Raw genomic sequence first — 25,147 nt, 5'->3', positions numbered from 1 at the left:
GTCTGGTCACCAGTAATGGAGCTGTATGGTCTGTGGGAACTCTATGTGGGCAGACTGTTGTGGGCACCCCAGTAGGCAGAACTTGGCCTTGGCCTGGGTGGCTAACTGGGGATTGAACCCATGATCCTTCACCCTGTGGAGTTCTAATCACTGGATCACCAGGGAATTCCTTAAAGGGATACTTTTAAGGAAAAAACAAGGGGACAAAGATATTGGGTGTACATGCTGAAGAAGTCTGGAGTGGCAGACAGCAGGGGTACATGGGGATGAAATAACAACAGACCTCAAACCCTCAAAACAAGACCACAGCAAAGTTCACACAAGGTCAGGCACCAGGCATCACTGTGAACCTTGATTTTTGGACAAATGGATATATGGATGAGTAAGGCAGCACTTTGCAGAAGAAACAAAATAGCATAGAAATCAGCTACTTCCAGAAACTCAAGTCAATTGATTCCTTTTTCTTCTCCTTCAATCCAGGACATTAAAAATGATCTATTAACTTGGAAGTCTACACGTAACTTCTCCCTTCAGTCTCTTTGATCCATAATTTCACACCTCAGTACCTACAGAAACACTCATGTACAAAAACACATCTAAAGGTACTCATTCACTCTGCACTTTAAATAGTGAAAAAATGGAAATGCCCTAAATATTGGGAATGGAAAAAATATAATACATCTATTTATGGGGTAAATGTAACAATTCAAAAGAATGTTTTCCATCTACATACAGACTTGGAAACTTTCGTAAGACACTATTATGAGAAAAAACAATGAGCAGAATAATTTGTCCAGTAGAATTCATGATGTAAAAATTATTCATAGCTGTGAATATGCATGTCAACGCCTAGAATAAGGCCTAGAGGGATCAATACATTTTATTACTCTGAATAGGGTCCCCTAACATTCCCATCCACCTGGAACCTCAGAATGATGAAACTAGCCAAGTGAAGGCGAGGTCACGCTACACTGGGATGGCCCCTAACCCATGGCTGGTGTCCTCGACTAACACACGTAGGGAAGGCAGCTCGTGAAGACGGAGATGGAGGCCAGAGGGACTCAGGTCCACGCCGGGGATGAAAGCAGGGCTGGCACAACCAGGTGCCAGAAGAAAGGCAGGACAGACTCTCCTTCACAACCTCCTGGAGAAACCAACCTGTGACACCTTGATTTCAGACTCCAGCCTCCAGATTGCAAGAAAAAAAACACAGCTTCTGTGGCTTTCGGCCAAGTGCTTTCTGATAGTTTGTGACGGTAGAGACGAGAATATACACACACCTGTTTAGCGACAGTTAGCACTATATCGGAGAAGGCAATGGCAAGCCACTCCAGTACTCTTGCCTAGAAAATCCCATGGATGGAGGAGCCTGGTAGGCTGTAGTCCGTGGGGTCGCTAAGGGTCGGACACGATTGAGCGACTTCACTTTCACTTTTCACTTTCACACATTGGAGAAGGAAATGGCAACCCACTCCAGTGTTCTTGCCTGGAGAATCCCAGGGACGGGGGAGCCTGGTGGGCTTCTGTCTATGGGGTCACACAGAGTCGGACACGACTGAAGTGACGCAGCAGCAGCAGCACTGAGGAAGAGGATGCGTCCGTGACTACACTGTTTGGCTATTACACGGTGAGAATTCACTCTCGCGTGGCTAAATTCTTGCCAATAAAAAGAATAAATCACCCTCATTTCACGTTGGAGGTTTCAGCTCTGCCACTTACAAAACATGAATTCTCGAACAAGTCGTTAAACACGTGAATGACTGAGTCACTTCCTCTGTCGGTGGGGGGGTGTCCACACACTTCTCCCCAGGTTGGTGCAGAGTTTCCCTTCCCTGGACACCTCACAATTCACGTTCTTCCTCTGACATGGCTCCAGGGACTGCACGCCTGTCCACCCATGCTGCCACCCTGTCTCTAACCCATGTCACCAGCAAATCCATTTTACTGAAACACCACTAAGTGTTCCTTTCATTTTTGAACACTTTCCAAAAAAAAAAAAAGAAATCTTCATTACTTATTAAGTTAGACCCAAACTTCTGAGCCTGGAGCAAGATCAACGTGCTGAGCCCCACCTGCGTGTGGAGGGCCTCTGAACCCTGAGCCATGCCACTGGGTCTGCTTCCCCATGTAAACAGACTGTCCTCACTCTCAGCCCCCTTCCAGCCTGCAGGCTTCTCCTATGGGCACACAGCAGAAGCAGTTTCATTTATTTTCCTTTGAATTCCTGTAGCATAAACCCTCAGTATCGTGTATTTTAATCAACCCCCGTTAAATTAAAAACTTCTTTTTGAGAGAAAGAAAGAATTGTATTCATTACTGTGTCTGGCGTACCACTTCACAGAGTAGGCGATCAACACATATTTATCAAATAAATGAATAACAATTACAAGGCACTTGAATTTCATGTAATATGCATTTAAAATTTTTTCTTTTTAATTTTTGGCTGCGCTGGGTCTTTGTTGCCACGAGAGCTTTTTTCTCGTTGTGGCGAGCGGGGGTTACTATCTAGTTGCAGTGTACAGGCTTCTCATTGCAGTGGCTTCTCCTGTTTTGGAGCACAGGCTCTAGGGCATGTGAGTTCTGTCCTTGTGGCTCCCGGGCTCTAGAGCATAGGATCAGTAGTTGTGGTGCTCAGGCTTAGTTGCTCCACAGCACGTGGGATCTTCCCAGATCAGGGATCAAACCCATGTCTCCTGCATTGGCAAGTGGATTCTTTACCACTGAGCCACTAGAGAAGCCCTAAAAGTTTTTAAAATTATAAACAGAAATGATATACAATCAGTACCTACCAGTACAGTCACATTAGCTATAGAATATTGAAATAATTCCTGACCACAGCCCTTTGTTATCCAACTGCCTCCTGATACAAGCACTGGCCTGGTGTCTCCCCTGGGAGCAACCGGACCCTGCAGCTCCCACCTAAAGGATCACTGCCTTGTGCAACAGGAACAATCCAGACCTGACCCAGCCATGAGTCCACAAGTGGAACCCATTCTGACCGATCCAGACCTGTGTAGTGTCACTGCTAAATATTTTAATAATCACCACGGATTATAAATAAAATGTAAACAGTTTGATGCCTCTCCTCACTGCAGAATCTTACAAGAGTCTGCAGAGATAGGAACAGAAAAGGGAGATGATACTCTGAAGGTCTGTAAAGGTTTAGGGAATATCCATTAGGACTCAGTCTTCATGTAAAACAGGAGATAGGCAGTCTCCCGCCTAGAAAGAAAAAAAGTGCAAGAAAAAAATGAGACAAAACATTCACAGTTCATTACTACATTATTACTTCATGACAGAACACCTGTCAGAAAACCTCCCGGGTTACTGGATCAGGTCTTCATCTATCTATCAGCTCAGAGCAGACAAAACTGGGGACCCGGGTAAATAACTACTGTTAAGCTATTAGTTAACATCTCAAGCAGGGCTTGACAAACTATGAGCCCATGAACTTAAGTAAATGTAACAGGGACAAAGTCACATATGCTCACTCACGTACCACCAGTGGCTGCTTTTGTGTGGCAGGAGCAGAGCCGAGGATCGAGACACAGACTGCGTGTCCCAGAAACTGAAACATTCGCTCTCTGGCCTTTGACAGAAAAAGTCTGCCAAACCCTGATCCAAATAACAGGGGATCACTGACAACCAAAAGGTGACCAAGTGTGTATCTAAGGGAGTATATCTAAGGGACATGCTTAGAAGAAAAGGAGAAGAGGGAAAGTAGCAGGTGGAAGGGGGCAGTGCAGGATTTCAAGCACAAATTTCACCCAATTTATCAGTTTCCAAGTGAAGACCTACTCATGCAGCTGGGGCCACGCCCCACACCACACTCAGTGTGCAATGTCACCTTTAACCCAGAAGCTCTGCAGAAAAAGCTTGCAAAGTCTCTGCTTTATCTCTGCCCAGCTTTTTCCTCTCCAGCCTCCCCTCTGCGTATTACTGATTTTCTACAAAATATTTACTGCTATTGACTAAAGTCAAGCCTCCGTACCAGACAACGGAGGAGGACAAGAGAGATCCTTGCCTCCGAAGAGTTCATGGTTAACGAGAAAGAATGTTACTTAGGTGAACGATGACCGAGCGAGCAGCATGGTCCTGGCTGTGAAGAGGTGAGCACAAGACAGAAAGCACCTGCGAGACTCTGCAAACCTGCCTGGATGGTGCTGGGAAGGCATTACAGGGCAGGCAGGCATGAGCACAAGCACGGAAGCATGAAGGTGGTTTGCCTCAGGGACAAACTAGGGGAAGGGACAGCACGTGCAAAGCCAGGGATGGTGTGATGTTTGGGAGCCTCAGACACTTTAGCACTGTGGGGTCTAAACTGCAAGAGGAGGACTTCCTTGGCAGTACAGTGGTTAAGACTCCACCTGCCAGTGCTGGGGAAGACTCCACCTGCCAGTACCGGGGACATGGGGTCCATCTTTGGTCCTGGAAGGTTCCACGTGCCGTGGAGCAGCTAAGCCTGTATACTACAGCTGCTGAGCCCGCAGGCTCTGGAGTCTGTCCTCTGCAACGAAAGAAGCCCCCACAGTGAGAAGCTTGCGTGCCTGCAACAAAGAGCCCCCGCTCGCCACTAGAGAAAGCGACAAAGATACAGCACTAACAAAAATTTTTTTTAATTAATTTAAAAATACATACGTAATTTCAAACCTTTATCTATGAAAAAAATTTAAAAAATAAACTAGGAGAGGAGCAGCACAGTGGATGCGGCTGCAAGACAAGGCTGAGCATATTCTCTGGGCCTCCAAAGGTGAGTGGCAGCCCTTTCCTACAGCAACAGATGCCCTGCGTGAGCTCAGGGGACCCACCACCCAGCCCTCCTCACCAGCGGTAGCTCTGATTCCCATAGGTACACTGGACGTCTTCCCAGGACACCTGCAAAGACAGAGACAAACCAGGTTAAGTGGCCAGAGTGATGGTGCTGCCAGCTGCCCTCCCTCCCCCAGACAGACCAGTCTGACTACTTCCAGGCCCGATCACCTAGTGACAGGCACACGGCACACTGAGTCCCTCAAGTGCATTGTCTACACTTGGTTAAGCCGGGCCCAGATTTTTTAACTCTTTCTCGTGCTTCTTGCCTTCATAGGTTAGCCCAGAGCACAAGGTTGCAGGGCCCTGAGCTGAGAATTCCAGAAACCGGGACGCTAAGCTAAGCAGACTGAGCAGAGCTGTAAACCAGATGGGGCTCCATGCAGTAAAGGGCTTCAAATTTCACAAAGGCCCCCCCTCCATACAGAAAACAGAACCTCAGTGTGTCTGGGTCTCAATGGCCTTCCAGTCCTGGCTCAGAACCCATTAGAGATGGAGAACCCAGGGCAAGAGGCAGTTTGGGAGGACGCTTCTCACCCAAGAAACATTGGAGTCGTTGAAGCAGAACCATTCTCCATCTACAGAACTCCGGATGTAGGCACAGTAGTGACCGTAGTCAGCATTCCCCAAGTGGGCGATCACAGCAAACAGCTCATAGTGCCCTCCACGCTGAAGGACACAACGATAAAGGGACCCCCGTCACACCTCCTCCTCCGACCCTCTGCTTCTCAGTGCCTCTCTGCCGGGCACTGGTGCGCCCAGGGCCCCAGAAGACCATCTCTGACCACAAGATGCTCATACCTAATTACAGCACAGCTGTGAAGCGAGGTTTCTTACCAGGTTTACAGATAAATCTGGGAACCAGGCTCTACCCCAAAACAAGAAGGAACGAGCAGTTGAGGAAAGCTCCCCAGAGACAATGTGCTGAAACTGATCCTGAAGGATCTGTGGAGGCTTGGCAGCACGCCCGGGGGATGGTGGTGAGGGATGGAACAGGGGTGCAGGGAGCCACTGAGGCCAAGTCAGGAGTCAAAACAGCCCAGCAGTGGCAGCCTCGGAAGGCTCTGCGCAGAGGAGCAGCAGCATCAGATTTGTGTTTGAGAACACCAGAATGAAGGGATAGGAAAATGGCCTGAGAGTCCAAGTGAGGCAATCACAGCTGAGAGAGGAAGAAGTGCTGAGACTGGCTACCTGCAAGAAGCGCAACGAGACGACAAGCATTATTAACACGATAATCACCAGCTAGCTTTCAGCATTTGGCTAAGTCTTCACATACATTTTTTCCCCAAAAGTGAACTAATATTTTATTTTTCCATGATTTAAATATAATATTTTCTTGGAGCTCAGCTGGTAAAGAATCCACCTGCAATGCAGGAGACCCCAGTTCCTGTGTCAGGAAGATCTCCTGGAGAAGGGAACAGCTACCCACTCCAGTATTCTTGCCGGGGTCGCAAAGAGTCGGACACAACTGAGCGACTTTCACTTTCAAATACAATATTCTTCCACATATTACATCATAAAGCACCCTCAAAGAAAAAATTACTTTGCATTGTGAATTAAATGTTTCTGATTCCTCCTGACCAACTAAAGAGTCATATCTAGATGCTGAGTCTATCATTTTTTTCTTTAGAAACCAAAGAGTCAGACATGACTGAGCGACTGAACTGAACTGAACTGAAGGTTCATATGCTGTAAGAAAAATAATGAGCATAAATGTATAATTTATATGCTATAATATTAATAGCATCCTTGAATTGTTATATGACAGGTGATATACAAATGTATATATAATATAAAATTTGAAAAGTGAACATTTCCATTAGCAACACACGCAAATATTTTATGACATACTTGCTCAAGTGAACTACTTCAAAACAGGCTTAAACATTATTATTCTGGTTCTCTGTTAGATTTGTATTATTTATTGCTTTGCTAAAAGTGACAGCTTTTTATGATTTTACAGTGCCTTTAGCAGTCTCGTGATGACAATTTTATTAACTACAGACATACTCACACACCTATGCTGTATATAAAAACTATGCCTAAATATATCTAGCCACTGAGAGAAAACTGTCTTCACATCTTTCACGAGAGGTGTAAGAATTAGAAGCAGGAAATACTTTGCAGTTCACTTAATAATACATCTTCAGGGACTTCCCTGGTGGCACCGTGGATAAGAATCCAACTGCCGATGCAAGGGACAGAGGTTCAATCCCTGGTCTGGGAAGATTCCACATGCTGCAGATCTAACCCGCGAGCCACAGCTACTGAGCCCGGGAGCTGTAATTCCTGAAGCCCACACACCTAGAGCCTGTGCTCCACAACAAGAGCAGCCACCACAATGAGAAGCCCACTCACCACAATGAAGAGTAGCCCCTGATCTCCACAACTAGAGAAAGCCAGTACAAAGCAACAAAGACCCTAAGTACAGTCAAAATAAATAAAACTTTCAAAAAAGATGCTATGGGGACTTCCCTGGAGGTCCACTGTTTAAAATAATAGTAATACATCTTCAGAACAAGACATACAATGCCTAGACAATATGGTATGTCTTCACCTAACATGATGCATACTGAAATGGATTTTGCATCTGATGAGAGCTAATGACTAAGTAGGATTCCATGTTCAGAGATAAATGTGATTCATATGTACTACTTCATTTAATATCCACGGCAAACCTGTATATGAGGTGTTGGCATCAATTCCATTTTCCAGACGTGGAATCTGAGCTCAGGGAGTAGAGTGACTCACGTCCGATGCAGAGCTCATCGAGAGGTGGGACCTCCACCCAAGCCTGCCTGGCTCTGAAGCGCCAGCGTTTGACTCCAGTACCGAGGAAGTGGGGGACAGATTTGTGCAAAGTCAAGGAAAAACAGTAAGTCACTCTGCAACTGATGGATACGGTGGGGAGGAGTAAGTAGTGGGCACTGCAAGGATGAACCCCAGATTCCTGTCTTGGAAATTAGGAAGATTTTGGTGCTATAAAGTCACACATGGAACAGAGGTGTCTGGGGATGAAGACAGCGAGTTTCTCAGGACTCAGCCGGAGGTGGACACCCTGGTTTGGGGATCAACAGTGAGACCTGGGTAGGGGACAGGGACTCAGAGGTCCTCAGTTTCAGATTTTTCAAACCATAAGAACTAATGAGAAGACATTTGAACAATGGTAATAAAAAGGAATGCGATGAAAACTACCAATAAAAATGGGCAGGAAAGGATCCAGAAGCAGAGAACGAAGCCCCAGGAGAGAGGCCTGGAGGAGGCAGATTTGAAGCGGAGCAGAATCAGTAAGAGAGCATCACGGTAAGGGAAAGACCAGCATAGTCACCAGGTTTGGGGTAATTAACCCTGCTCCCTTTGGTCTCAGAAAGGCTAGATAAGAGACGATTCCCTGTGAAAAGGAAACAGTGGTGAGAGTTTTCATTTTGAGCAAGATCTCCACAAGAGTCAGGAAAATTGTACTTTTCTTCTCAATACAGTCAAATAATGTCCCTTACCTGAGACTCTGAAATGGGATTATGAAGGGGACAGGATGAGGGTGGTACAAACTGTGAAATGAAAATATCTTCTGCCTATTAATAAACAAGAAAGTCACTGCCATCAGCAATTTCTGGCCTCCAAATGTGAATGAGGGCTCTCCAAAACTGAGGTCCAGCGGATGCTGCCACCCCCACAGTGACTGCTGTGGGGGGGATGCAGGAAGCAAGGTAAGCAAGGAAACAGGATTTGCTGAGGAGCTCAGGTAGCTGAGGTGCACATGAAGGGAATGAATTCAAGTCCAGAGGCTTGCGTCTTCCCATACATAGAATGCCAGACTCCTTAACTTAATACCTGATCTTTGATGTTCAGACTGCCTGTTCCCTCCATTGCAAACTTGTATATAGCCTGACTCCCTGGTGGCTCAGATGGTAAAGCATCTGCCTGCAATGTAGGAGACCTGGATTCGATCCCTGGGTTACGAAGATCCCCTGGAGAAGGCAATGGCAACCCACTCCAGTACTCTTGCCTGGAAAATTCCAGGGATGGAGGAGCCTGGTAAGCTACAGTCCACGGGGTTATAAAGAGTCGGACACCACTGAGCAACCTCACTGGTTCACTGCCCTCCTGCCTCCTTGGAGCAGTTTTCTCAGCGCTACTGAGATACTGTCTCTGGGACTCTGAGTCCTAAACATTCCCACCAAATTCTCTACTTTCAGGTTGTGACTATATATTTCAGTTGACAAAGCAAAGCTTGGTCCCTAAAAGGGAGGGCTCAAATCATTCTCTGTTCTCATGTGAGGATATTACGCTGGGTTTTTAACATTACGCTGGGGCAAACTTTGGATGGAACTATCAGTTTACAGGAAATACAAGGAAGAGAGGAACACACCAAACAAGACCACCAGCCAATTCTGGGTATAAACAAAACCCTCCAAACAAATGCATCTCAAGGAAAAGAAAAGGAGGGAGAGAAACAAAGAAACAGAACTTACAGAAGAAAGAAAGGCCAAGGGAGGGAGGGAACAAACTGAAGCAAATTCAAGTGTAGACTTTATGTGGATCCAGATTCACACAGCAAACAACCTACAGGACAGTCAAGGAGATCCACATACTGACTGGATACTAGAGGACGTTACATAATCATGAGATGGAATTGGTCATGTTTGGAAAAAGTGTGCTTCTTCTTCAGCGAGACGTGTGCTGTGTGCTTAGGCGCTCAGTCATGTCCGACTCTTAGGGACCTCATGGACTGTAGCCTGCCAGGCTTCGGTCCACGGGGATTCTCCAGGCAAGAGTACTTTAGTGGGTGGCCATGCCTTCCTCCAGGGGATCTTCCTGACCCAGGGATTGAACCCAGGTCTCCAGCACTGAAGGTGGACTCTACCGTCTGAGCCACCAAGGAAGCCCTAGAGAGACATAATGAAATACTTGCAAATGACGTGCATGGCATCTGAGATTTGCTTCAAAATAACCCAGTAGAGGTTTCGAGAAGGAGGAGGATGGGTGCAAGTAAAGAAAGACTGGTTGTAAGTCTGCACAACTGCTTAGGCTGCTGGTAGATAGGGAGACATTATATAATTCCTCACACGTCTTTTCAAGGTAAAAGAATTTTAAGATACTTCATTAGGTAGGCTGTGCAAGTGGAAATAAGGAAACTAGAAGGAAAGAACAGAATCTTATGCCCCAAACAGGGAAGGAAAACCTGTTATAATAGGAGCCGCTCAAACACATGGTCAGGCCTCAATTTTCAAAAAAAAAACAAACCCATAGTTCTAGAGCATGGATAGTTAACAGCCCAGTGGAACAAAACAGACAGTCCAAAAACTGACCCATGTATATATGGCAATAAATGTAGGATTTTAAACCTATGGAGAAAAGACATTTATGTCACTTTTCTCAGAATCTCCCGACAACTTACTAGCTCAGGACAACTGGATCCAACTTTACTCTAAATCAATTTGGCCTCAAGTGCTGGCTGCTTTCTTATCCCCAAGGCGAGTGTAATCTGTCGGGAGAAGGAAGTGAGGCTGGTGCTGCTTAGCACCCAGGACACAGGTCACCTGTGGCACATCCTATGTAAAAGGAAGGTTCTGAAGTGTGGTTCCTTCCATCAGTGCTGCGAGGTAGCTGAGCACAAATCCAGTCATTAGAAATAAAGTCTTCTGAGTCTCAACAGAAACGCAGCTGCCAACAGCAACGCTGGTGGGAATGTGAAGCTGGTGGGAATGTGAAACCCCATGGCTGTTATTCGAGAAGACTCTAAACTCCTTATTTGAAAGATCAGTGTTTCTTGAATGTGTGAGTATGTTTCCACGAATCACACTAAGCGTTGATGAGTGTTCCTCCCTGTGCGTCCTGAGCTCAGCCAGAGGAGAGGATGACGCCCCAAACCCAAAACTCATCTCTAGTGTGTGTGATGCTGGGCAGCTCAGGGGAAGGAGACAGACAAAGGACACGGTGTCTGATAGGGGTGGGGAGGGAGACAGACAAAAGACATGGGCTCTGACGAGGCCAAGGTGCGTGTGTGTGGGGTGTGTGTGTGTAAGGAGCACGAGGGCCCTCACCTGCTCCTCAGCACTGCAGGGCTCTCCCTCTGTCTCAAGGAGATTGGTTAGATCCAGATTCTGGGGGAAATACAATGAGTGGCAGGCTTTTTCTGCCCGCAGGTTTCTGATGGAGAATCTCATGAGGTGGATGGTCAGTGTTTGGGGTAGGTAGGTCAGTGTCAAGACCTGGAAAAAACACAGTCACCATGGAGATGAGTCCCAGGCACTTGAAACAGGTCAATTCCAAGAAGCACCAGGGCCAACGGGACGTTCTTCCTCTCCAAAAAGAAGGGAGTGGAACAGTACCCCTCCTTGGAATCTGCTGGGTCTCCCACAGAAGGCTTGAGCAGCCCAGGGCTCCGCAGGGGTCTGTAGGGGACTGCAGAGTCTGCTCTCTGAGCCCGGGCGAGGGTGGGCCTGAGTGTGGCTCTTGTGCTCTCCCACCCCCACAGTGATGGGGCCCCAGGGGCGCATCCACAGCTCTGGGCATCAGAAGCCCCAGGATCCTGGACCCAGCCTGGCAGATTCCCTCCCTCAGCGTGCCCCCTCCCCAAGGGAACCCACCCCCCACCCCACGGACCAGGGAAGCCCCTGATCAGCAGCAAGTACCTGCTTGCAGCGAGTCTTCCTGCCACAGCTCCCACAGAAGCACTTGTCTGTGCTGGACAACTCCTGGGGCTGGAAGAAACAGTGGAGGGCGTCCTCCTGCCCCAGGGAGCAGGGAAAGCCAGGGTTACTCCACCTGGGGCCACCCCTTTCCCCACAGACGAGGATTCTCCCCAGGTCCCCCTAACATCAGCGTGGTGCACATGCCAGGATCTCAGAGAGGATCTACTTGTTGAGGATCAGGAAGGACAAGGGGAGCGGGAGGAGAGATTTATTTTTCCTGCAAATCAAAGGAGAACTTAGCCAGACCCATGCTTAGGAAATGGAAATTAGTTTTTAAAAGCCAAGGGTGCATTAAAGAAGCAAGGGAGCGCTGGCAACATTGGGCTGCAGGGTACAGCAAACTCCCCAGGAGGAACCTCACCAGCGTTTTCAGGGGCTTCCAGTCCATATCAAAGACAGACAGGGGGAGGGCCAGCATGCTGCTGTTTCTGCTCATCTCCGAGGTACATTCAAGACAGGTCAAGGACTCCTTCAAGCGGATGGTGTAGAGGGTTTTCAGCCTTGCCACCTGCAAGGTGTGTGCGGGGGGTGGGGGGTGGGCAGGAGGAAGAGGGGCAGAGAGCCGGAGTGAGCAGCTCAGCCACGTTCGGAGCTGGAGGCGCCACACAGAGCTCCAGAAACAGCAGCTGCCCCGCTCTGCTCACTGAGGTGCAGAGAAGTCACAGTGGCCACACTGCACAACTGTGGTGCACGTTCTACACATGTTTCCTCTGGGTTTCCATGTGCACAAGGACAGCACCCTCCTTTTCTGAGCTCTCCGTTCTAGGACTTACCAAGTCCACGTCTGCGATCTGGTCCTTGATCAGGTTCCAGACTGTGAGATAGAGCTGGGCAGCGTCATGCTGGACAAACACTGGCCAAAGAGAAAACCAATTCCCAGGGTAAGGGCCCAGGATGCCAGTCATGCCCTCCTGCCCCAGCTGCCAGACTAAGTATTCATACCTGCTAACACCATTTCCTCTGTGATACTTTCACAATTTGTACTCAATGTTTGGGGGTTTTATTTTGTTTTGGCCTGTCTCTCCTCTCAATTGTCAGCTCCACGGAGGCAAAGAGTCTGTCAGTCTAATTCCCTTACCAACTCAATAACCAGCACATAATTGGTGAGCATTACTTATTAGATCTTCCACCCAGGGATCGAACCCGGGTTCTCCTGCATTGCAGGCAGATTCTTTACCATCTGAGTCACCCGGAAAGCCCAACTGAATGGTTAATCAATCCAAATTGCAAGCTAATAATCCCAAAACAGGGATTAACAGGCTAGTAGCAGGTTGAACTGAAGCTCTCCAGAGAATTACTTTCAGCAGGCTGCCTTCCCCAGAGCCAACACAGGACATGAAGACGGTCAAGTCACTTTGCCAGGCAGAGACATCCTGCCTCACCTGCCCATTCCAGAACCAGGACTCCCAAATCATCTGAGAAATACCGGGGCCCTGCCCAACCGATAACTTTCTTCACTCCTGCTACATGCAGGTACTGCGCAAGCCAGAGAAAGTTCCTGTCCCCAGGAAACCTACATTCTAGCAGAAGGTGAGTATCCAAGTACTTGCATCTATGGACTCACAATTTAGAGATGACTTCCCCAGGCATACAAACGGTTAGGAAAACTAGAGAAACATGAGCTATACCTGGGGCAGCAGAGAGAGGGTCTCTCTAAACCCACTCTTCCACAAAAGCAACAAAACCAAGACTTTACAAAAATCTTAGGAATTCAGGAGAAACTGCAGAGCAGGGGCTGCGGCTTCCTCAACTCGGCCGCTTCCCATGCCCTCTTCAATGCTCTGCAGAAGCCTTGAAAACGAGAAGCCTTGCAGTTGCCAGGGGCGACAGGCCGGGGCTGGACTGGGCACCTAGGAAAGCCCTGGCCAAGAGCATCCCACGATCTGACCTGTTTGCAGCAGCTCCAGGGAAAAGCCCATTTAAAGGAGGTTGCTGTTACTTAACCTGACTTAGAGCTGAAAGCCTGTAGTATTCCCAGGGCGTCTGCGGAAAATGCTCAGCGACAATAAACAATGCAGTTACCTAAGGCAACCATGCCAGCCAAGGCAAGAAAAGCCTGGCCAGAAACTCAAAGGAAAGATCTTAAAGGGAATAAGATGTTCACTGCACACTTTCAAAGTGAAAGTGAAGTCACTCAGTCGTGTTCAACTCTTTGAGACCCCATGGACTGTAGCCTACCAGGCTTCTCCGTCCATGGGATTTTCCAGGTAAGAGTACTGGAATGGACTGCCATTTCCTTCTCCAGGGGATCTTTCCAACCCAGGGATCGAACCCACGTCTCCTGCATTGCAAACAGACACTTTACCATCTGAGCCACCAGGGAAACCCTCACACTTTCAAAGGCTCCGACATATTCCTGGTGATCTGGAAGGTCAATTTCACGACCAGGGCCCAAAAGGACCCCAGTCTCTTCCATCTGACTGATTTTAAGGTTCTGTGCGGCATGAAATGGAGGCTCAAAGCGTCATAAACTGCCTGGGCCCTGAAGATGCACCCAGTCAACACACAGGGCCCCTTGGCAAAGACTAGAAGACTTGTTAGTGCAAAGCATTTAAAGAAATTTCTAGCCAGTCATTACCTGACACTGAGCTAACCACACAAAAACTCCCATGGCCACATACTATAGGGAATATAAACGTTACAGAATTAGTCTTGGAAAGACTAAACGAACAGCCACAGTAAAACCAACAGCAAGAACAGACCCCACTGTGGGGGTTTCTGATGTTCAGTGTTGTCACATCATCTAAAATGTCGAGTTTCTAACAAAAAATTACAAGACACACAAGGAAACAGAAAAATATGGTGCACACACAGGAGAAAAAGCAATCACTAGAAACTCACTGAGATGCCCCCAGATGTTATCGCACTAGACAAAGACTTCAGATTAGTTACTACTATATGTTCAAAGAACTAAAGCATCCAAAAACCCAAAATAACTAAAGAATGAAAACAGTCTCACCAAATCAAAAGTATCAATACAGAGAAAAAATATGTAAAAGACCAAATTGAAATTCCTGACTGGACAAGTACAAGGACAGAAGTGCTCACCAGAAGTAGTCAAGAGCAGATCCGAGCTGGCAAAGGAATCATCAAACCTGAAAACAGGTCAACTGAGGTTATACAGTCTGAGGAATGAAAGGAAAAATGAATGAGAAAAATGAACAGAGCATCCACTGGGTTCACTGATGAAGTCAACCAAACACTTATGGGAGGAGTTCTTCCCATTCCCCAAAAATCTCCTCACAAGATAGAAGCAGAGTACTTCCCAACTCATTCTATGAGATCATCTTCACCCTAACACCAAGCCAGACAAAAACATTCCAATAAAAGAAAACCACAGCTCAATATCTCACACGAACACAGATTCAAAATCCATAAGACAATATTAGCAGATAGAATCCAAAAAATGTAAAAAGAATTATACACCACAACCAAGACTTATCCCAAGCATGCAAGACTAGTTCAACTAGAAATCAATTCATGAACCTATGACATCAACAGGCTCTAAAGAATATTCACATGAGTATATTAATAGATACAGAAAATCATTTGCCAAAATCCAAAACCCATTCATGATAAAAACTCTCAGCCAACTAAGAACTGACAGAATCTTCCTAAGATTGATAAGGAACATCTTCATAAAACCTACAGCTAACATCACATTTAATCGTGAGAAACTATCAACATTTCTTCCAAGATCAGGAAAATAAACAAGAAAGTTCCCTCTCACCACTCCTTTTCAACATTGTATTGGAAGCCCTAGCTAATTAGATAAGAAAGGAAACAAAGGGTATACTGACTGGAAAGGAAGATTTAAGAATGTCCTTCTTTGCAGATGACATGATCATTCACATAGAAAATGCAAAATAACCAAAAACTCCTGGAACTGATAAGTGATTATGGTTAGATTGCAGGCTACAAGGCAAATATACAGAAGTCAATCACTTTCTTATATATCAACAATGAACAAGTGAGATTTTAAATTTAAAAAACAATATAATTTATATTAGAGCACATGAAATTAAATCCTTAGATATAAATCTCACCAAATATGTACAAGATCCATATGAGAAAAGCTACAAACACTGATGAATAAAATCAAAAGACCTACCTAATGGAGAGATATTCCATGTTGATGGATACAAAGACTAAAAATTGTCAACATGCCAGTTCTTCCTCCTAACCTGATCTCTAGACTCAATGCAACTCCCATCAAGATGCCAGAAGGTTATTTCATGAATATTGATAAACTTATTCCAAAGTTTACCTGGAGAGACAGAAGACTCAGAATAGCCAACACAGTACTGAAGGAAAAAATCAAATAAAATCAGACGACTAATATCAGACTACAGAGCCTCAGTTATCAAGACAAAGTGGTATTACAAAAGAATAGAAAAATAGATCAATGGGACAGAACAGAGAGCCCAAAAATACATCAAAATAAACAATGTCAAAAGATTGAAAGATCTTGGGAAAGACTGAAGGCAGAAGGAGAAGGGGAAGACAGAAGATGAGATGGTTGGATGGCATCACCGACTCGATGGACATGAGTTTAAGCAAGCTCTGAGGGTTGGTGATGGACAGGGAAGCCTGGCGTGCTGCAGTCCATGGGGTCGCAAAGAGTCAGATGTGACTGAATGACTGAACTAACTGAAACAATTGTCAACTGCTCTTTCACAATGGAAACCAGTGTTTTCAGCAAATGTTACTAAAATACCTGAACATTCACATGAAAAAAAAAAAAAAAAACAATCTGGACACAGACCTTATATCCTAAAAAAGAAAAAAATGAACAAAATAGATAACAGACCTATATGTAAAATGCAAAACTGGATAAAACTCCTAAAGATAATATAAGACTAAATCTACACTACCTTGGGTGATTATTTTTTTAGATATGACTGCAAGGTATAATCAGTAAAATAAAGAAAAGATAAGCTGGACTTCATTAAAATTAACAATTTCTGCTCTGTCAGGAGCATGAGAAAGCAAACTACAGATTGACAGAAAATATTTACAAAAGAAATATTTTAAAAAGATACAAAATATACAAAAAACTCTTCAAACTCAACACTACGAAAACAAACAACCTAACTGGAAGGGCTGATGCTGAAGCTGAAGCTCCAGTAATTTGGCCACCTGATGCAAAGAGCTGGTTCATTGGAAAAGACCCTGATGCTGGGAAAGACTGAGAGCAGGAGGAGAAGGGGACGATAGAGGATGAGATGGTTGGATGGCATCATCAACTCAATGGACATGAGTTTGAGCAAGCTCTGGGAGATACTGAAGGACAGGGAAGCCTGGTATGCCACACTCCATGGGGTCTCAAAAGAATCAGATATGACTGAGCAACTAAATAACAACGAAAAAGGAACCTGAGCAGTCTCCAGTATGAAGTGGAGAGAGGAGAGAAATATGTGAGGGAGATTAAGAGGCACAAACTTCCAGTTGCAAGATAAGTGAAGCACAGGTATTAAATGTACAGTGTGGGAACAGAGTTAATAGTTACGTCACATCTTTGCATGGTAACCCATGGTAATTAGACCTATGGTGTTCATTTTGAAATGTATAGAAATATTGAATCAGATTGTTGTGTAACAGAAAAAAATGAGAATAATGAGAGACAAATGAAAATAAAAACACAACATACCAAAATTTATGGGATGCAGTGAAAGCAAAGCTGGAGGAAACATTCTGACTACAAATGCTTACGTTAAAAAAACAAGAAAGATCTCAAATCAACAACCTAACTTACAATCCACGGAAACAACCTACACTTTGATGGGGTCCCAGAAGAAGACAAGGGAAAGGGTAGAAAACTTATCTCAAGAAACAGTGGCTGGGACATCCCATATCCGGGGAGACATTCAGACATTGAAGTTCATGAAGCTTGTTGGTCCCCAGACATATTCCTCTCAACTAGCTGTTCTCTAAAATATATCATAAAACTGTCAAAAGTCAAAGACAGGAATTCCTGGTGGTGTAGTGGATAGGACTCAGGTTCAATCACTGGTCTGGGAAGATCCCACAAGTCTCAAGGCAACTAAGCCCATGGGCTACAACATTGCGCCTGTGCAATAGAGCCTGGGAGCTGCAACTGCTGAGCCCACGTACCCTAGAGCCAGTGCTCCGCCACAAGAGAAGCCACCACAATGAGAAGCCCACACGCTGCAAGGAAAAGTAGCCCCCACTCCCCCAAACTAGAGAAACGGCCCATGCAAAGCAACAAAGACCCAGAGCAACCAAAAATAACTTTTTTTAAATCAGAGATCTTAAAAGCCGTATGAGAAAAGAAGCCTGTCACCCACAAGGGAACCCACTTCACAAGGGTATTAATACATTCTCAGCACAAACCTTACAGACCCCGAGAAAGTAGGAAGGTATATACAAAGGGATGAAAGGAGAAACTGCTGATAAACAGAACTTTATCCAGGAACGCTGTCCTTCAGAAATGAAGGAGAGACACAGGCTTTCCCAGACAGAGAAACGCTAAGAGATCATCACCACCAGGCCTGCCTCACAAGGATGGCTGAAGTGAGAGGACGCTCGCTGGAATAAGGAAAGAGACTAGACCAATTGAGCAAGAAGTGAGGAGTCCTCAACAAGTGGCGCTGAAACAACTGGATACCACATACAAAAGAACGAAGCTGGACCCCTACCTCACACCATTCACAAAATTTAACTCTAAACGAAATACAGGTCTAGATCTAAGAGCTAGATGTATGAAACCTAGAAGAAAACAAAGGATAATGGTGAGCAATTTATTAATAGGTAGAGGATTTCTTTGGGGGGATGATAAAAATTTGCTAAATTTAGATTGTGATGATAATTCTACAACTCTGTGATATCCTAAAAACCTCTGAATTATATACTTTTAAATGACTGAATTTATAGTATGTGACGTATATTTCATTTGAGCCTGTTTTTTAAAAAAAACTAAGCTATTTAAGAGTTTCCTTTCGTAGAATATGGTTTCTCCTTACGAATCCTTTATTCTGTTTCTTTAGGATGCTTTACCTGCAGCTGAGACAGCTTTGAGGAGACTCCTAGGCTGACTTACTCCACTGAGAGGAAGGAAAAGTAACACATGAATAACGAAACGAATGCTGTCCCTCCGAGATGAGGGTTGTTTAAGGTATTCCAGATCCACACACGGGCATACAACACAAGGAGGGTTTCCTTCCTGCGCACTCAAGGGCCATCAGGCCCCTTTTCCTCCGCTCTCCTCTCTTCTGCTCCGCCCCCCTCACCCCTCCGAGAGCTCCCCTTCCCCTCAGAGCACCAGGCCAGGAGCCAGAGCAGGAGGACTGTCTTACACGGAATGTGGTACTTCTGCAGACAGTAGGCCAGCTCCGTGGGCTGCACCGCCTTCTTCCGGCTGTCCTGCATCTTCTCCAGCAGCAAGAGCAGCTGGACGGGGACACTCCTCCTCTGCTCCTCAGCTCCACCTGGCACCGTTATCCTGCCGGGTGAGAAAAGCCACGAACATCCCTGACCCCACTGTTCTCAACACCAGGGCCACACTAGAGTCACCTGGGAGAATTTTCAAAAATCTCCATGTCCAGGCCACTCTGCAGAAGGACCACATCAGGATTTCTGGGGTGGGGCCCATTTATCAAAACTTTTATTTCCCAGATGACTAAAATGTACAGACAAGGCTGAAGACAGACATGTCAGCAAATCAGCTACAGAGTATCCTCTCGAGACGGGGCACCCTCTCCCCACCCTGCACGAGAATCACACCAAGACGAAGGGCAAGGAGCAGTAGGTCCTGGGTCCACAGTGCACGCCCAGCCTAAGGACTTCAAAGGGAAACAGCAAGTAAAATCTAGTCCTGGGAAGGACACAGGAAGGAACGTCAGTGTATTCTGGCAATGATTTAATTATAGGCAACCTCCCGTGTCCATGAAACGGGAAAAGGAGAAAGCTCAAGGCAGAGTGTTCCACTCAGTCACTGCTGGCTGAGCCTCAACACTTCTTGGCAGAACCCACTGAGAAGAAGGGTTTTCAGTGTGCATACCGTGTGTGTATATACTCTGTGTGTGTGTGTGTCTGTGTGTGTGCGCACTGTTTGACAAAAATCAACAGACTCATGGACCCGCCCACTGATACTACCCCAACTTCCTTTTAACCAAATCAGTGGTTCTCAGTCTGGCTGCATTTTAGAATCATCTGGGGAGTTTTCTGGAAAGTACCAATGCTTGGCCCCACCCTGAACACCCATCCAGACCCCAAGTGAAACCAAATATCTGGGATGGGATCGGCATTTCCCATTTTTTTAAACTTCCTAGATGATTACAATGTATAGTCCAGATTGTACAAAACAAGATCTCTTCTCTGGCAGCTTTTGAAAGAAGACTTCTCAAAGTCCAAATAACTGTGAATAACTGAATAAACGAAGACAAAAAACAATACACACATTTATCTGCCTTAACAATGGTCTTACCTCTTCAGTATCTTGGTGAATCCCACATTTCTAACAAGCACCTGGATCAGGGAGTTGAGACAGCATGTCTGTCCAATGTTGTGCAAACCGACTGGGCCTGCAAGGAGCAGAGGGAAGACACTGAAAGAAAGGCCCTCCATGGAACTCAGCAAACACCAGACATTCTTCTCGGCCCTCATGAGGTCGTGAAATCCTACGAAGGACTCCCAGGGGCACAAAGAATTCACTAAGGAGCTTGCAAACAAATCTGAAATTAGCGAGAAACACCAGCCTCCAAAAAGTGAAACAGCAGCGGAAGTCTCCACCTTCCAGGAAAGAGACACGCCACAAGGGGCATCACTTGCTGTCAAACTGGTAACAGTGCAGCAGTAAGAGCAGGGGAAGAGAAAACTACAGGCAGCACGTGGGGGAGCTCGGAGCCCTGTCTGGCAGCTGCCCCACAGAGCTGGGTCACGGTGGGCATCCACAGTGTCGGGGGCGAGAGCAACCTCCCAGACAGTCTATTCCAGACCCTGGTGCAAACACCCTACCCAGGCCCTACCACATGGTGGAAGGAAATCAAGAGAAAGCTTGGGGGACCCACCTCACCTAAACTCACCTAAAGAAGCTGGAAGCTACAGGGAACGTATGTGGATGTGGAAAAACCAAGAGAGCATTTCTCTGACCCACTAACCACCAACCTCCCTCTTCCCACCCATCCTGGGCTCAGCAGACCCCACAAGGTGTGTCGTTTAAGAGGAAGGGAGTCCACTTTCTCAGAGTTCCTGGGGAAAGGGCTCTGGTGTACATGCTAGGGCAACAAGAACCAGGAATCTGGGCCAGCAGGGCCACAGATGTCCACTCCCCACTCAGCAGAAGCCCCTGGTGCGTGGGATTAAAGCAGTCCCCATTTTTCCCAAAAAGCCTATGTGCTCAGGAGCTCAATAGTCCCCACTTCACAGCTACAGAAGTGGAGGCACAAGAGAGCAGGCCTCATGGACCGCACGGCTCCATGGCTCATGGGGCCAGTGGACAAGCAAAGCGTCTCTATGCAGACAAAAGAGCAGAAGCGGGGTCTCGGCTGGTGGGCTTGGGCTTCCTCTGCCTTGTCCTTCTCAGTGGGCTCTGCTGAGAAACGTGGAGACAGCCAGGACCGGCAGGGGTCCCAGCACGTACCCATCAGTGGTTGCTCCAAGGTCCCTGGACCGACGGCAGCTGCAGGAGTCTTCAGGACAGCTCAACCTCACTTCCCAGAAGAGATCTCATGAGCTGGCCTTGGGGGGCCCTCTATGAAGAGGAGGAACATCTGTGTGACCAGTTTTGACTTCCAAGGACCAGTCTTAGAGGGTCAGTGTCTGGGGAGACCAGCCACAAAGCTCTAGGGTGAGAAATGACAGCTCGGCGAGCACCATCCCCGTGGTCCCTCGTCCCCACTGTCTCCTCATCAGGACCCACGGCCACAACCTCTCCCCCTACCTCTGGGCTCTCTATTCAGGCAAACAGCTCCACACTCACCAAGGGTCCAAGCCACACACCTGCGTGTCCCTGCTGCTCACTCCCAGGCCCAAACCATCCCTGGGGGCCATCAGCACCACTGCCTGAAGGCTGCCTCACGCTGGAGCCGAGGAATCTTGTACTGGCTCCTTGGCGGGGAAGCCAGGGTGCTGTTGACTCCCCACGGGTGCGGTGCACAGGACCATCCCAACACCTGGCTCACTGTACCCTGATGTGGGAACAGCTATGTTGCCTGTGGTGGGGGGTGGTGACACTCAGACTCTGGCAGGACAGCAGCCCTTCCCCAGGCCAACGGGTGTTGGTGGTCAACAGCCCCCCACTGAGGCCCCCGAGGAATTCACCCCAGTGAAGACAGCTGGCCCAGTCCCTCTCCAGGGGTTGGACAATGAGGGGCATGAGGGCCTTACTACCTGCCTGAAGCTGTGATAGCTCTGAAGGGTCACCCAGTCCCGAGTTCCCCTCAGGATCAGCTGAGGCCTCTGTTGCAGAGTCTGGCAGTTCTGTGCTCTGCTGTGCTCACTTCTCCCTGCCCCCCGCCCTGGTGTCTTCCCAAGGATGCTCCCCAGCACACCTCTCCCACAATCATCTCAGCTGGGACGATACCTTCAACGGAGGAGCAAGTCAACAGCAGGTCCTCAGTCTATTGAGTTTTCTTAGACACACACACACACAGTATACACCCTGCTCCGCAACAGGCTCCACCAAGAATTGCCGACATTCAGCCAGCATTGACTGGCAAATGTCCTTGGGAACCCAAAACCACGCCCATGTGTGCACAGTCACATAATAAACTTTATCACACATTCTTTTCTGCCCTAGGCTTTCTCCTTTTCCCTTCCAAGGTCACGGGTCATTGACAGAGGTCTGTAATTTTGTTGCTATATCAGCACACAAGAAAATTTGTAAAGCGCTTAAAATGACTTGGGAAAATTCTTGTTGTAACATGAGACAGAAAAAGCAGTACATTATCAACCATTTCACAGTGATTCCTAATAAAGCAACAAACACTGTGGAATATTCTGGTTGTTTTCAATTATTTATCATTACTTAAAAAAAAAAAAAAAACTACAGTGAATATCTTTAGGTATAAAACCTTTCTCTACGTATCTGATTTTTCCTCAGATGCAACTAAAGGTCACAGATGCAACAAAACCACAGCTGTAAACGAGGTCACGTGAACCAGAACCCACTTCCTCCAGAGAGCACAGACTTCAGCTACCTCTGCGTCCTCCCCAGGTATGCTTGGAATCTCAAGAGGCATCTTGGAACAAGGTCGCAAGCACCGTAGCCTGTCTGTATCTGTCCAGAGTGCACACAGGTGTCTGCAGGGCACTGCCCAACACAGCGATCCACGCACAAAGGTTCCCTTGTGTCTACAAGCAGATTTGACATGGAAGTGGGATCCACACCCAGGCCTCCCACTGCCTCCTGCCTTTTCATCTCACTGAGTTCTGCTGAAAGGGCTTCAGCTTTGCCAGCAGCCCAGGGCTCAGGCCTGCCGGGAGTCTAAGCTGAGGCCACAACCCATACTGTTTGCTCAAGCATTCCCCTTGTTGTTCAGTCGCTCAGTCGTGTCCAACTCTTTGCAACCCCATGGACTGCAGCACGCCAGGCTTCCCTCTTCTTTATCTTCCAGAGCTTGCGCAAACTCATGAACATCATCATTTCCCTATCCTGGTGCAAATAAGTCTATGGCTTTCGAATTTACTTGACCATCAGGTACAACCAGTTGCTAAATCAATATCTGGGAGAGATTCTTAGAAATATAATTACAAGGTCACAGTGTACAAAGTTAAGGGTTTGGTTTTAAACATTTATTTGGCTGCGCTGGATCTTAGCTGTAGCACGAGGGATCTCTTAGTTGCAGTGGACAGGATCTAGTCCCCTGACCAGGATTGAACCCAGGCCCCTTCATGGGGAACACAGAGTCTTAACCACTGGACCACCAGGGAACTCCCCCAAGGTTCTTAATAAACGTAGCTAAACACCTAGAACCCATTTGCACTTTAGCCACTGGCTGAGAGGCCCATTAGGACTCAGTGTTGAAATGAAGTGACCTAAATTCCCTGATGTTCACAAGGGCAAGTTTTGTGGGAAAAGTGGGTCTGGATCTGAGTTTATTATGGAGGAAAGGGTATGGTTTAAAATAAAGGACACTGGTAACCCACTCCAGTATTCTTGCCTGGAGAATCCCATGGACGGAGAAGCCTGGTAGGCTACAGTCCACGGGGTCGCAAAGAGTCGGTCACGACTGAGCGACAGAACGGAACGAACGGAACAGGGGCAAGACAGGTGATGCGCAAAGACGCCCAATGGTTGGGGGAGTAGCACGTGGGAAGAGTGTGCAAAGGACTCTGAGCCAATCTGCATAGGTGAATCCAAGTCAGTTCAGTTCAGTTCAGTTGCTCAGTCATGTCCGACTCTGCAACCCCATGAATCGCAGCACACCAGGCCTCCCTGTCCATCACCAACTCCCGGAGTTCACTCAAACCCTCCTCCATCGAGTCAGTGATGCCTTCCAGCCATCTCGTTCTCTGTCGTCCCCTTCTCCTCCTGCCCCCAATCCCTCCCAGCATCAGAGTCTTTTCCAGTGAGTCAACTCTTCGCATGAGGTAGCCAAAGTATTGGAGTTTCAGCTTTAGCATCAGTCCTTCCAATGAACTCCCAGGATTGATCTCCTTTAGAATGGACTGGTTGGATCTCCTTGCAGTCCAAGGGACTCTCAAGAGTCTTCTCCAGCACCACAGTTCAAAAGCATCAATTCTTCAGCGCTCAGCTTTCTTCACAGTCCAACTCTCACATCCATACATGACCACGGGAAAAACCATAGCCTTGACTAGATGGACCTTTGTTGGCAAAGTAATGTCTCTGCTTTTTAATATGCTATCTAGGTTGGTCATAACTTTCTTTCCAAGGAGTAAGTGTCTTTTAATTTCACGGCTACAATCAGCATCCGCAGTGATTTTGGAGCCCCAAAAAATAAAGTCTGACACTGTTTCCACTGTTTCCCCATCTATTTCCCATGAAGTGATGGGACAAGATGCCATGATCTCAGTTTTCTGAATGTTGAGCTTTAAGCCAACTTTTTCACTCTCCTCTTTCACCTTCATCAAGAGGCTTTTTAGTTCCTCTTCACTTTCTGCCATAAGGGTGGTGTCATCTGCATATCTGAGGTTATTGATATTTCTCCCAGCAATCTTGATTCCAGCTTGTGCTTCTTCCAGCCCAGCGTTCTTCATGATGTACTCTGCATATAAGTTAAATAAGCAGGGTAGCAATATACAGCCTTGACGTACTCCTTTTCCTATTTGGAACCAGTCTGTTGTTTCATGTCCAGTTCTGGAAAAAATGTAGAGTTCCAGAATTTGAAGTTTTATAAAAAGTTAAGTGGTCACTAGTGGTCAGGGAACTGCAAACCTTGACCATAATGAGATACCATTTTACACTGTCTAACTGGCATTGGTTAAGAATTCTGGGGACTCCCTTGGTGGTCCAATGGTTAAGAATATACTTTCCAATGCAGGGGACACGGGTTCAATCCATGGTCAGGGAAGATCCCCCACTCCACAAGACAACTAAGCCCATATGACACAACTACTGAGCCTGTGCTCTAGAGCCAGCACTCCACAACTAAAGAAAGCCTGTGCACCACAGCAAGGGCTCAGTGCAGAAAAAAAAAAAATTTTTTTTGAACCAAGTGTTG

The 25,147-nt window shown here is 46.8% G+C and overlaps 1 protein-coding gene across 5 annotated transcripts in view; it reads right to left on the bottom strand.

Annotated features, from left to right (window-relative positions):
- Nucleotides 1-802: 802 nt before the first annotated feature.
- Nucleotides 803-25,147, bottom strand: part of USP18 (ubiquitin specific peptidase 18) — a 32,677-nt gene continuing 8,332 nt past the window's right edge. For 2 of the 5 annotated variants that reach the window (XM_055396061.2, XM_055396062.2), the window contains exons 2-11: nt 21,106-21,216; nt 19,951-20,047; nt 18,821-18,966; nt 12,278-12,357; nt 11,866-12,012; nt 11,445-11,540; nt 10,854-11,021; nt 5,347-5,478; nt 4,826-4,875; nt 803-3,222 (exon numbers count right to left, since the gene is read on the bottom strand). In XM_055396061.2, the coding sequence (XP_055252036.2) occupies nt 3,177-3,222; nt 4,826-4,875; nt 5,347-5,478; nt 10,854-11,021; nt 11,445-11,540; nt 11,866-12,012; nt 12,278-12,357; nt 18,821-18,966; nt 19,951-20,047; nt 21,106-21,109 (966 nt within the window). In that variant the 5' untranslated portion in view covers nt 21,110-21,216 and the 3' untranslated portion in view covers nt 803-3,176. Of the gene's footprint in view, nt 3,223-4,825; nt 4,876-5,343; nt 5,479-10,207; nt 10,295-10,853; nt 11,022-11,444; nt 11,541-11,865; nt 12,013-12,277; nt 12,358-18,820; nt 18,967-19,950; nt 20,249-21,105; nt 21,217-22,047; nt 22,482-25,147 lie in introns of those variants that run through there. The other 3 variants (XM_055396063.2, XM_088837226.1, XM_088837227.1) reach the window with 3 other exon arrangements.

This window comes from Moschus berezovskii, chromosome 6 (genome assembly GCF_049115385.1).
Source record: "Moschus berezovskii isolate FMDL1 chromosome 6, NW_MosBer_1.0, whole genome shotgun sequence".
Classification (NCBI taxonomy): domain Eukaryota; kingdom Metazoa; phylum Chordata; class Mammalia; order Artiodactyla; family Moschidae; genus Moschus; species Moschus berezovskii.
This window is presented reverse-complemented; position numbering and strand designations above follow the sequence as displayed.